Source organism: Bison bison, unplaced genomic scaffold (genome assembly GCF_000754665.1).
Source record: "Bison bison bison isolate TAMUID 2011002044 unplaced genomic scaffold, Bison_UMD1.0 scf7180017864495, whole genome shotgun sequence".
NCBI lineage: Eukaryota > Metazoa > Chordata > Mammalia > Artiodactyla > Bovidae > Bison > Bison bison.
The window spans coordinates 11,724,396-11,737,451 of record NW_011495054.1 but is presented as its reverse complement, the minus strand read 5'-3'; the positions used below and the strand labels follow the sequence as shown (position 1 = coordinate 11,737,451).

General features: G+C 45.1%; 1 protein-coding gene across 1 annotated transcript in view; it reads right to left on the bottom strand.

Annotated features, from left to right (window-relative positions):
* KREMEN1 (kringle containing transmembrane protein 1) overlaps positions 1 to 13,056 on the bottom strand; it is a 54,368-nt gene that overhangs the window by 17,541 nt on the left and 23,771 nt on the right. The window contains exon 4 of the mRNA XM_010828861.1: positions 12,709 to 12,800. Coding sequence (XP_010827163.1) covers positions 12,709 to 12,800 — 92 coding nt within the window. The remainder of the gene's footprint in view (positions 1 to 12,708; positions 12,801 to 13,056) is intronic.

Genomic DNA, 13,056 nt, shown 5'->3' with positions numbered 1-13,056 from the left:
AAGGTTGCACACCCCTGTGGTGTGCTCCTGTAGCAGCCTGTGTGAAACCTGATTCTAAACACCTGTTTATGTCTCACTTGTCGATTAACCATGAACTTAAGGGCTAGACTGTATCTTCTGCACACCGTTGTATTCCCAGGGTCTGGTATGGTCCCAGCCATACAGTGGGTGCCCTGAAACTGGGTGCTCAATGAACAAATGTGTCCCATGTTGCCAGCTAAACTCATGGAGAGTGTGAGTTAAGGTACCTGTCAGGCAGCAGGGAATCAAGACTGCAGAGCAGAGTGAGAGGAGAGCTGACCTGCATCTTGACATCCACTTAGGTTTTGACTCCTCGCTGTCCTCTTTGGCTGGAAACACCACTCCAGATAACCAGGTTCTCCATTAGAAGTTAACTTTAAAAGGTAAAATTCTATCTTCATCATGTTGGATGAAACTTTTCAAAAATGCATTAGATAATTAAAAAAAAAAAACTTTGTTTAACCTACGTACTTTGTTTCTTGGTGGCTTGAGGTCACCAGATGTATGTCACCAAATGGTCCCAGACTGTGTGCTTTCCTGTGTCTGACTCTAATAGTTAATCAGTCTCCATGGTTACAGCTGGGGCTGCTGAACCCTCAGAATATTAGCACTGGAAGGAGTCTTAGTGTCTACTTGCTACTGTCAGTGCCTGTGGTTTTGGCTTATCTTCTTAATTTGCTGCTTCTTAGGCTTAGGCTTATGGACTTCACTGGTGGCTCAGATGGCAAAGAATCTGCCTGCAATGCAGGAGACCCAGGTTCAATCCTGGGGTCGGGAAGATCCCCTGGAGAAGGAAATGGCAACCCATTCCAGTATTCTCGTGTGGAGAGTCCTATGGACAGAGGAGCCTGGCGGGCTACAGTCCGTGGGGTCACAAAGAGTCGGACACAAATGAGCGATTAACACTAAAAACTAAGTAGGCTTAGAACAAAACTATCGAGCTTATTAGAACTGTGTGGAAAATAAGAATAGTTTCTGAAAGAGGGAAGGCCTCTATGTTTCCTTCTCGATTTCAGCTGTCCATACAGTAGCTCAGAGCTTTGTTTGCCTGCTTCCCAGCTCTTGGCAATGTTCTGAAGGGCGCAGGTGCTACCATCACCTGTCCAGAGGCAAGCAGCGTGTTGCAACAATCACAAACATGGGCTTTAGACAGACGGGCCCAGGGTGAACGTGGGTCCCTCTGCCACAGCCTTTCTAAGCTCAGGTTCATCCACAGTGGATGATACGGGCCTCAAAGGGTTCTGGTGAGAATTAAAATTAGATAATGTAAATAAAGTAACCACCACAAGGCCTGGCAATATAGTATGCGCTGAATAAACACTGTTTGCTGTCATTACATACAAAAGGCTTTCACCATTTCCCACACAAACCAGAATAACCTGCTGGGTTCATAGAAGAGTAAAGAAGCACTGAATTAAAAGATAAGATCAAAGGCAGTTATCTTGGAAAACTAGATTTGATTCCAGATATTAAAATGTTAACCTCTGCATCTGGGTAGATCCAGTGCACTGCCATGCAAGCCTTTCCCATGAAACCCAGAGCCCTTTCAGGAAGGCAGACAGGAGATGGGTTTCCTAGGTGACCGAGAAGAAGCCACAGTTCGGCCAGACTAAGGGCCCTGAGTGGGGGATACATGAGAGGCTGTTCTCCCTGGAGAGCAGAGGTCAGCTCCAGAGGGGAATGCTCACTCCACAGCTTTTCCCTTGGCATCCCTCTCCTGATAAGGCCAGTCTGGGAGCTAAATGAAAGTGACTCCCTAAGATGAGGGGCTAAGTCTGCAGACATGTTAGTCCCTCGACGCTCTGTGCACCGCAAGGCCAGCCTTTGAGGGCTGTCGCTGCTGCTGACTCTCACTGGAAAGTGTGGCTCCAAGTCTCGCCAGAGAAGACACGTCATTGTCGTCTTCAAAAGCATGACTGGTCAGCTGAGTGGATTTCCAGACCGTGTCCCACCCTGAGTTCTTCCCAGAAGCAGGGAGGGAAAGTCAATTTGTAAAAGGATATTTGTTCTCAAATTCCTTTTTTACTTTCAAGACCACTTTAAAGTCCTGTGGCTTGGTCATGCATTTTTTTTCTCTTACCAAAGAGGGTTCCACATTTTCAATTAAAAATCATCTGAAAATATAAATGGACCCCTTGTTTACCACATTTGGGTTTTAAAATGTGACAGTTAATTACCAACAACCTTTTCAGAGATTCAGGGTTCTTGACAGAGGTAAAAGTTTTAGAGGTAGCTGAGGGAAGATGGTTCTTTCTTCAGATTAACCCAGGAACTACTGTCTTTTCACTGCCAGAGGCAACTGTTGGGAAGCAACCACGGAGACTTGCTAAACAGCCTTTACAACTGGATATAACTGTGGTCTCACTTTGAAGGTGCACCTCACACCTCCACAGGGCCTCCATGGCCAACAGCCCTTCTCTGAGAACCGTCTTGGAGGACCTACTGTTGGCTGGGGGCAGGCCTACGAGCCCCATCCTTGGCCACTGCTGACCCCCACTGGGGTCACCAGACTCCCTCTCCCAGGAAGTTGGAACTAGGATTCTAGGTATTGAACTACAGGCTCAGGACTTGTGGGATTCGGTCAAGCCTGGATTAAGGCAACAAAGCCACATCTGGGCCACGTGAGTGGATAAGTGAGCTGATTCTGCTGATCCACAAAGAGGAAGAAGAATGGAAGCCATACTGAAAGAGAGGGGCAGAGTGAGACTGTGCGGTCCCACAGACAGATGGTAAGTGTGGGCACCTCCTTCCCAGGTTCTGGGACACAGGGATTGGATTCTGTGATATTCTCCCAACACCCTTCCAATAAATCTCTTGCGCTCGAGTTAGCTTGAGTGAGTTCTATTCCTTGCAGACAATTCCTGACAAAGAAAAAAGCCTGCCCTTTATTGTAAAAGTTCAATCTGAATAAAAATCTTCAGCTGGTAATTTGCATAAGAAGTCCTGATCCATCACTGTGTTGTCTACTGCCAAATCTGAGAGATCTGTTTAAGAAACCGGAAGCAAAGTTTCTCTCTTGCATTTTAGAAAACTCTGCCCTGGCTCTGGGGAACATCTTTTACATTTTCTTACAAATAAAATCTGGCTCTTCGGAAACTATGCAGCGATTGCTTGTTTTACTTTTTTACACTAAATAAAGATTTTTATTAAGCACTGTAAGTTGTATTCAATAGCCTTCAGATACACCACACCACAACCCATCTACAATCAACCAAACCCAGCAGCAGTTCATTCTTGCACAATCCTTGAGTTAGGGTGAATCTTCCTTCAACATACAGTCAGGTCCTATTCAGGTCTTGTGGGCAGGGACTCGGAAATTACATCTCATTTCTGATCACTAATGTGTGATGAAGCACATCGGGAGAATTATATGAAAACAAATAAATGATTCTGTTTTCAGTGTACACTGTTTGAAAGTATTAACAAAACACCGAAACGATATATGTATACTGGCTTCTAGTTTCCCGCTACAGAAGGCGAGGTGGGGCAGGGCGGGAGGCGGGGGCGAGTGGGTGAGGCTAATTATTATAAACACCATAATGTCATTCACTACCTTCTGCCTCCACACTGGTGCCTCAGGAGCCGAATTCGCTCTTCTGGAGGAGAGGGGAATAAGGAACTAAGTACACGTGAGATGATGCCACTGATAGTCCTATCAGATGACCAGTCATTTCAAAGACTTCCCTCAGAGCATCAATAGGTTAGGTGTGGATTATTCCATACTCTCAGCCCATGACCATGAGCACCCTGTATTCCATCCTGTCCACCTACAACTTCCGTTAAAAACCTGACAGTTGCCAGCTTGGTCCAAGTCCTACCATAACATGGCCACACTCTAACTCTGCAACTTTTTTTTTTTTGGCCATGCCATGTAACATGCAGGATCTTAGTTCTCTGACCAGGGATCCAAACCAAGCCCCATGCAAGTGAAAGCATGGAGTCATAACCACTGGACCTCAAGGGAAGTCCCTCTACCTCTATAACTTTATTTCTAAATATCAGTTCTCATTTTCAGTCACTCTGATTCTTTTACTCATGTCTCGGAGTTTCATAGCGACTCACCCAAATAAGTAAGTAAACAAGACCTCGTCTTCCCCTATGAAATTTTACCCTTGGGGAAGGCAGGAAAAGTTCCTAAGGGTTCTGACCCCCATACGACCCTGATGTATCACAGAGACAGTTCTCCTCTGGCAGGAGTCCCTTCTTGAAAGTTAATTTCTGGGGATAGAACGTGGTAGACTGTCTCCAAAGGAGGCTCTAATCATTTCCTCCCTCCCCATACATGTGTGCGACTCCCTACTTTCGACTTGGAACCAATTTCCTCTCCTCTTGAATCAGTACTGACCTTGTGACTTGCTTTGATTAAGAGAATATGGTGGACTTCTGAGTTCACCCCCTAAGAGGACTGGCAGCTTCTCTTGGAAGCCGGCCACCCTATAAGAGGTCTAAGTATGCTGCTGGAAAGAGAGGCTGCCCAGGTAGGGGCTGAGGCCAGCCTGGACATCCCGTGGGCATCCCAGCCCCAGCAGAGGCCCGATGGATGCAGACACCTGACTGAGTCCAGATGAGAGCAGGAGGAACACAGCCAAGCTGAAACTCAGCCAATCCACAGAGTGAGGAGGTACGACAAGCTATTGTTGTTTTGAGACACCAGGGCTTTGGGGTGGCCTGTGATGCAGTAACAAGACAACCGAAACACCTTACTCGACAGAAGGTCAGTCCGAGTTCAGGAGGAATGGTACGGTACTGCTGTGTCTCTGGGAAGAGAGCTCAGTTTGTTGACTCGAACTTTTTTTCTGGACACCACAAACATCCCAGGCAAAGAACCACAGAGGCATCCTTTATTCGTCCTGCTGTTTCATGCCGTATGTATTTCACTTGTCATCAAGTTCTGACTCCTTCCTATAAGCGTCTTGGATGAACCCTTCCTGCATGATCTCGCTGCCACCACCACAGCCGAGGCCCTCATCCCTCTGTTTTGAAATCTACGCCTATCCTCCCCTCCCCAAACATCCCTCCTCCATCCACCCTATAACGGACACTGGGCTCATCTTCCTGAATGAGGAGGGCTTTCCCTGTATGTGAGCCTCAATCTAATCAGCCCTGGTGTTCAAGGTTCCCACCCAGTTCCTCTCTGTCCACTCCTTTCCTTGGGCAGCGTAACTCCCACCGACATGCACAGCAGTCCCGTGTCCTTCCTCTGCCTCTCTGTCTGGCTGTTTGTTCCCTGACCTGTGGGGCCCTGACCGCTCCAGCTCCATCTGGCCTTTCTCTCTAATGATGCCTCCAGCTCCCCAACCCTCACCGAGCCCTCTCAACTTCAAAAACTCACAGCTCTCTACCACATAACTCAATCTTATTTATATAATTGGTGGCTGGTCTCCAATTTTCTCCTGTGTTTATAGCTCAGATTCCTAATTACATCATAAGATTGAGGGTGGGACTATTCCTTATGTTCATGTGTATTTTTTACAGGCCAGTGCTGGTATAAAGATTATCAGTAAAATTGTCCTTACTGATCTGAATGATTTTCCCTTTTTAAGCTATTAATATGCTTTAGAACATTTTTGAAATGCAACGTATATAACTGTCGCTGAGGAAAATGTCCATTTGGTTCAGAAAGTCTGAATTTTTTAATGAGAAATTAAATAACATCCACTGCCAAAAACAATGAGTAACAGAGATATGCCTGTTCTGAAACCATAAAACTGCACTGTCAGAGGAATGCAGGGCATCCGGTGTTCCCTGAGCACAGGGTCACACCAGGCCCCAGGGGAACAGCCTCCGGGCAAGCAGTTGAGGCACACTCCAGGGCCCTGGGGCCAATCAGATAATGCAGGACTGAACAGCAATAAAATGAAGGTTGGGAAGAACCTGTTTAGGAATTGGATATTAGGAACACGCCAGTGGTAGTCCACACCTTGGACGCAGCACAGGCCACCACAGGCCCTGCCCGTACTTTTCTGCCTACCTTCTGCTAGGTCCCTGGACTCGGAGACATGTGTATTTTACTCATTTAATCTTCAAAATGACCCTGGAAGGTAGAGATGAGGAGACCAAGGCTAAGAGAGGAGTCACTTTGCCGTGAGCTATAACCAAGTGATGATTCCAACCTAAGGTGAAGGACTTTGGAGGCTGAGTTCTTTCCTCTGGATCGTGTTGTCTCTTCCTGGGAGAGATACGACAATCACATCAGCAAGCACATCTGGTGAGCATCTATTACAGCCTGCATCCAGTCCCATCACTTCATGGCAAATAGATGGGGAAACAATGGAAACAGTGATAGACTTTATTTTGGGGGGCTCCAAAATCACTGTAGATGGTGCCTGCAGCCATGAAATTAAAAGATGCTTGCTCCTTAGAAGAAAAGCTATGACCAACCTAGAGAGCATATTAAAAAGTAGAGACATTACTTTGCCAACAAAGGTCTGCCTAGTCAAAGCTATGGTTTTTCCAGCAGTCATGTATGGATGTAAGAGTTGGACTATAAAGAAAGCTGAGCACCAAAGAACTGATGCTTTTGAACTGTGGTGTTACAGAAGACTCTTGAGAGTCCCTTGGTCAATCTTAAAGGAAATCAGTCCTGAATATTCATTGGAAGGACTGATATTTTGGCCACCTGATGTGAAGAACTGACTCATTGGAAAAGACCCTGATGCTAGGAAAGATTGAAGGCAGGAGAAGGCAACAACAGAGGATGAGATGGTTGGATGGCATCACCAATTCGATGGACATGAGTTTGAGCAAGCTCCAGGAATTGGTGTTGGACAGAGAAGCCTGGTGTGCTGCAGTCCGTGGGGTCACAAAGCGCTGGATACGACTGAGAGACTGAACTAAACTGTTAAAGCCTGCACTGTGCAAGGGGCTGTGGAAGACTGTTAAAATATATGGTTTGAGGGGGGAAAGCCCCCATAAATTCTATTAGCACCCCTCCGTAAACAGACACACAGTCCAAGCAAAATGAGAGAGCCCCACTGAGCAAATACAGGTTTCAAAGAAACCTCGGGTCCCCACCACTTTAAGGTCTGTCCCTCACAGAGATTCCAGAACCTATGTCTGTATTTGAACAGTTTAGTCCAGTTGGGAAAACAAACAAAAAATAAATCATCAAAAGAGGATTCTGACCGCTAATTCTGGTAACCTAAAAGGGTTCACTTAGATAAAAAGGTTATGTAATTGTAGTTTCAAAGAGAGAAAAGGTGAAAAATGAGACTGCATAAAGTACAGTATTAATGTTCATTTCAACTTCAATATTGCTTTGGGTATGGGCTACAGTTTGAGGTTTCATTATTTAGCTGTAAAGTGTTAGTGATGTACAGAGATGTGTCTTTTTCAAGGTGAAGTTCAGAGCAATGGGAACATGGTGTTGGGAGAGACCCTGAGGCTGGAACAAGGCCGCTAATGCATGGTTTCAGGCCAAGGGTCCACCTGTGGGGAGCCCCTTCCCAGCTGAGAACAGCTGGGCCAGGAACACCCGTGGAGATGGGCCCAACAGCGTCCAGAGTGGCTCTGCCTGCAGTGAATGCTTCCTGGATACTATCATAGCCTGCTTTCTCCTGGGGTCTGGGATTTCCCAAACTCAGAGGAGAAAAGAGAATGGCTTGGAGCTAACAGCTTGAACTGCAGACCCTCTGTCGCCACTGAGTTAATCCTTTGGTTTCCCCAATGTTGAAAAGGCAATCCTAATAATTCAGCATACTATCAGAATTTCAAACTCAAATTACCAAACAATACCCAAAGAAAAATTCTTAAAAATAACCTCAACTGTAGCCTGGTTCCATCCCAAGCCCCCCACTTTTAAGGAACTAAAGGAAATGGGGCTGTTCACAAGTCCTGGGAGGGAAAGGGCACTGGTTGGTCCTGCCATGAGGAGTCCTAGACTCAAATCCTATTTGGCTCAGAGGGTAATCCTCATCAAATCACTTAACCACTCCAGCTTCATTTTCTCATCTGACCAAGGAGGGCAGGAGGGAGGGAACATACCACCTGCTTCACAGAATTGTTGAAAAGGTAATGTGAATATAAGTGCTTTACACATATGAGGTACTCAATAATAACTGAAAAAAGCTAAAACATTAAAAAATCAGTTCTGACATTAAAATGCAAAAAGTGCTGACAGAAGCAGAACATTTTCTGTAGTTGAGGGCCTGCCTTGACCATCATTGCCAAAGTGCCCTTGGCTTTTTACTCAAAGTCTGAAGTTTAAAAACTCTAGTGCTCGCTTCGGCAGCACATACACTGAAATTGAACTTTAAAAACTCTTATTAGGGATCACAATTAGAAGCTTTCAAACCCTGCTCTTTTGGGTTGCATTTCTATAAGGAACAACAAATCTGTTTGAACAAAGTCAGGGTGTCATTTAATTAAAAGGAACTTAAGCCAGTGAGGTCACCGACCAAAGGTCCCAAGTGGCAGAGGTGCTGTTGCTGGAGTCCTCCTAGGGCAAGTCTGGGAGAATGATGCCACCAGGAGAGAACTTCTCCCGGATTAGGAGGGAGGAACAATGGCCCGAATCCCTGACACAGAGGCTTAGGAAGTAATGGAGAAGGGCTTCCTTCTGACCCTGGCCCTCCCCCAGGCCTCATCACTGTCTTTCTGGGTCAGGTTTTGTACCCAGACCATGATCTGGCCCCATCTAATTTTTCTCAGACCTCATTTCCTGACCTTTTTTCTTAAAACCGATGTCTTAGCAACACTGATGTGCATGAGAATTCCTGTGTGTGTGCACGCATGCAAACTTTTCCCTCCGCCCCACCCTACCCTGGCTGCTTAAAGTGCAGTCCTGCAGTGCCAGCATCCCAGGGGCCTGTTAGAAACACAGAATCCCAGGTCTGTCCCAGAGCTACTGAATGAGAACCTGCATGTTAATAAGCTCTCTGGTGATGGTAGGTACTGTAAAGTGGGAAAAGCCCTGCACTAAGGCCCTACTTCTTACAGAAGCGCTCTGGCAGAACAGCCCTGCCTGTGCAGAGCAGACCCCCTCTCCAGTGCTCCCGTCCTTCTGTTCATCTCCTGTACGCAGAGCATCTCACATGTGCTCACCTCTTTATGTGCTGCCTTCACTTCTAAACTAGGGGTTCCCCACTGGCTGCAGACCATGCCACCCCTGTGTCCCCTACTATATGGTTAGAGCTTAAATAATGTCGTTTGTCACAGCTAATCACTTCTAAGGTCCTTGTGATTTTAAACTTTAATAACTAATTTTAAATAAATTTAATAACCAACAATATTAAACTTATTAAAAGTTTAATAACTAACCCAAATACCTGTGAACTATGTTTAAAAAGCACAGTTAGGTGAGTCATGTTACATACTTGAATCTGGATACTTTGAATGTGTTTACACATTCAGTTTAAAATTTTTTAAATATTACAAATTCTTTCAGTATTACAAAAACTATTTTTTGTAATTGAAACTTTCAAGCATACACAAAACATAGGAAAGAATATGAGCTCTTACCCAGCATCAACAAATAGCCACTTTAGAAAAAATATTCTTATTTCATCTGTTTCCCCTGCACCCGTCCCACCCACTCACTCTTTGGAAGGCTAGATCACTTAAAACAAATCTCAGATATACTATAACTTCAGTGTGCATCTGTAATTTAAAAGGGCTCTCTCTATATGCATGCCATTACTGTACCTATTAAAGTTAACAGTGATTCCTTAATATAACATCGTCAGGATTCAAATTTCCCTAATTCGAAGGGGAATTTTTATAGTTGAGTGTGTAGAAATCAGGTGAAAATTTTATTGCAAACCAAAAATAGCTCTTGGAGCCTACATGATAAATTTCTCATGCCTGTGGCCTCAGGATCTAATCAGGGATGTGAAGAAAATGATATTTGTCTTTAAATACCATTTGCAGGTTCTGCTCTCCCCCAACTAGCCTACTTAGTTTCAAAAACTGTATGAAACTTTTATAAAGAATTTGTAGGTAAAAGAGAACAAAGCAAAAGCCATGCGGGGTATTATAGTGCCTGTCCCTCAAAAGCAATGAAATAAACAGGAATAGGACTGGTGAGGCTGACTATTTAACAAGAGACAGACACGCAAAGGCTGGACATTAAGCCAAATGATTTCCTGTTCAGTAGTCAACAGGACTTAAGAGATTCAGGAGGCGGGACAAACAGGGATAGTAAACTTGATGTTGGGATTTCCTTTTAAAAATCTATATTTCTTCTCTCTGTGATAAGAATGGGGGTTCTGAGACACATACTGGCAGAAGCAGTTTGAAGAGCAAATCCAATTTCCTGGGGGTTGTTCTCCTTTTAACAGTAAGTTCTGATCTGAGCTGCATAGGTCAAGAGCACGGTTCAGATCTCTCTCTGCTCCCTTTTGAATCAGACTTGGTCTCTGCCTGCCTACTTGTTTTAGCTCTTTGCGTAACAGAGATTCCGGTCTCCACACAATGGCCCACCATTCAACCACACTCGGCTTTGTCCCTAAACATTCATTCCCCCTGGCTCCTGCTGGGTCTGTTATATTCAGATATGAACTTTCCAGGAATCTGATCATGTCACAGGCCTTTTCCTGTATGACAAGTTCAATGCTGATCATGAATAGCGGGCTTCACACAGAGGGTTAGTATTATTCATGAAAATTATGACTCCACATCCAGAAATAGGGCAAAACTGGCCTAAAATAGGCAGGCTGGATCTCAGTTGAGTCCATCAGGCAATTACCAAGGTCTCCTGCTGCAAACAACTTAGGAGGTTTTCTCAACTCTATTAATCTGACAAATTAAAAGCACAATGTCCTTGCAGACTCAAGGTCTGAGGCCTGGCTCAGTGGGGACCCTGGTGCCCACAGGGTGAACAGAAGGGTTTTCCAAAAGACCAAAGCCAGATACTGCTCCCTCCTCCCACCGCCCTAAACCAAGGGCTCCCAGTTCTCATTCCCAACTTCTGTGTGTCTTCCCACCTTGACCATTTCAAGACCAGCTTTAGAAGCTCTGAGAGGGTTATGAAAGTGCCTTTAAGAAAAATGACATTTAGTCTTTCTTTTGGAACAGTGAGACACATCTGACAAATATTACAAATTAGAGGGGACCTAGGTGGTTCGTACTATTTTGCTGGAATTCTCTACTCTGGAACTCAGTGACCACGTGAGTCTGCTTCCATTGGCCCAAATTATATTTTATAAATGAGAGTGGAGGATTATCTTTCTAAATAAAAGCACTCGGACTGAAACCCCCTCTTTGCCATTCCTAAGAGAATGACATAGGCTGGTACTAAAAGACCATCATTGTGCAGAACAAATGGACCGAGGAAAATCTGCTTTCCTCTCCCCTAGCCCCTTCCTTCTTCACATAACTAGAGCCAAAAGAGATGTTTTTCATTTTAAAAATTTGATTAAGCAGCCTGGGCAAAAGCCTATTCTTCTGGTCTTTACAGTTTTCTCATTTTGGCAGAGCTGAACCAAGGTATACCAGGCTGGAAGGACAGGGAAGTGAGGGCCTAACTGCTGGGCAGTAGTGAGACATGCGAAAGTTTAGCTCATGAAAGTGAGCACTGGTTCCCCCGAGGCAGCAGAGTTCACACTGCTGAGGTGGGCACAAGGAGAGAGGCTTGAGTCCCACTTGGACCTCCATACCCTTCCTGACCTGAGGAGTGGGAGAGAAGGCAGGAGAAAGGGTAGATTTAAATCATGAGGGAAAAAATCCGGGTAGGCTTATTATGAAAGAGCAGTCCTTTCCTTCAGCTCTAAGAACTGAGAAACTCTATTCCTCTGGCATATTTAACAAGACATTATAAACACCGATTAGTAAACGCCTTATGGCCACCATGTGTAGTTTTGATTTCCATATGTTAAATCTTCCCGCAACATTTTCAACCTTATTTTCAAGTACCTTTCTAAGATCCCCTGACATATCACATATGCCCTGAGGGTCAGGATACCTTTCTGCCTTTACATACATATAATAAACACTAACAGGGAATGAAGGAATGAACAGATTAGAAGACAGATCTTGTGCTAAAAGGCTGAAGAAAGTGGGTTTTCCAGTAGTAGGGAGTGACAAATTGTGAGCTATTGTAATATAACAATAGAACATCTTTATGCTAATGTGAGGAAAGGAGCTATCACATTGGTTTTGAAGGTATCTAATTAGACATTTACTGAACACCAGCTTTCATGGGACACAGCACATCAAATCTAAACGGTAAGTAGAGTCACAACTTAGTTTTACTGTCAATAAAAGGCTCTTCATTCATTCTTTAAAAAAAAAAAAATTGGCCACACCCCGTGGGATCTTAGTTTCCCAACTAGGGATTGAACTCAGGCCCCAGCAGTGAGAGTGCTGAGTCCTAACCACTGGACTACCAGGGAATTCCCTCATTTTTGAAAATTAATTCCCCAAAGTCCAAGGTACTGTTTCTTTTTCTGGACTGCTACCAAGCTGGTGCATCTCTACCCATCGAAGAATCAGTGTGAGGAAAGCCAGTGGAAGGTGAAGTTCTGGGCTTCTCCATGGAGGCAAGGGGGTCCTGAGAGAACCTGAGGGTCTCCTTCCCAAAAAGCCTCCATGAGAGAAGTGAAAATCTTCAGCCCAGGTGGCTTTCCTCCCACCTGCTCCAGGAAGCCCACCTGCCTGCCTGCACTATCTGCCCTCCCCTGCTCACTCTGGGGCACTGGCCTCCACTCCGAAGGCCTAGTGCTCGGGGCCAAGGGGGAGTCAGGGCCTTACTCTGGCAGGTGGGGATCTCGCAGTACTTCCAGTAGACGCCGTCCTCGTGCTCCGCCACGTAGCACCAGGGGCTCACGTCACCGTCTGGGTTTCTGGGGAGGGAAAAGGACACACCCGGTAACACTGCCTTTGTTTTAAGTCAACTGGCTTATTGCTTTTCAGTTTTACCAACCCCCACCAAAACCAAACCAAACAGACAAAAAATCTCCAGCTTCTGTGTTGTTTCTAATAATTCATATGTATCTTAATGCCACCTCTCATGAAGAAGAAAAAAGTGGCACTACTACAAGAATAATGCAATCCACTGCCACAGAAACTTCAGAGCTTGAGGGCGGGGTGGTGGGTGAG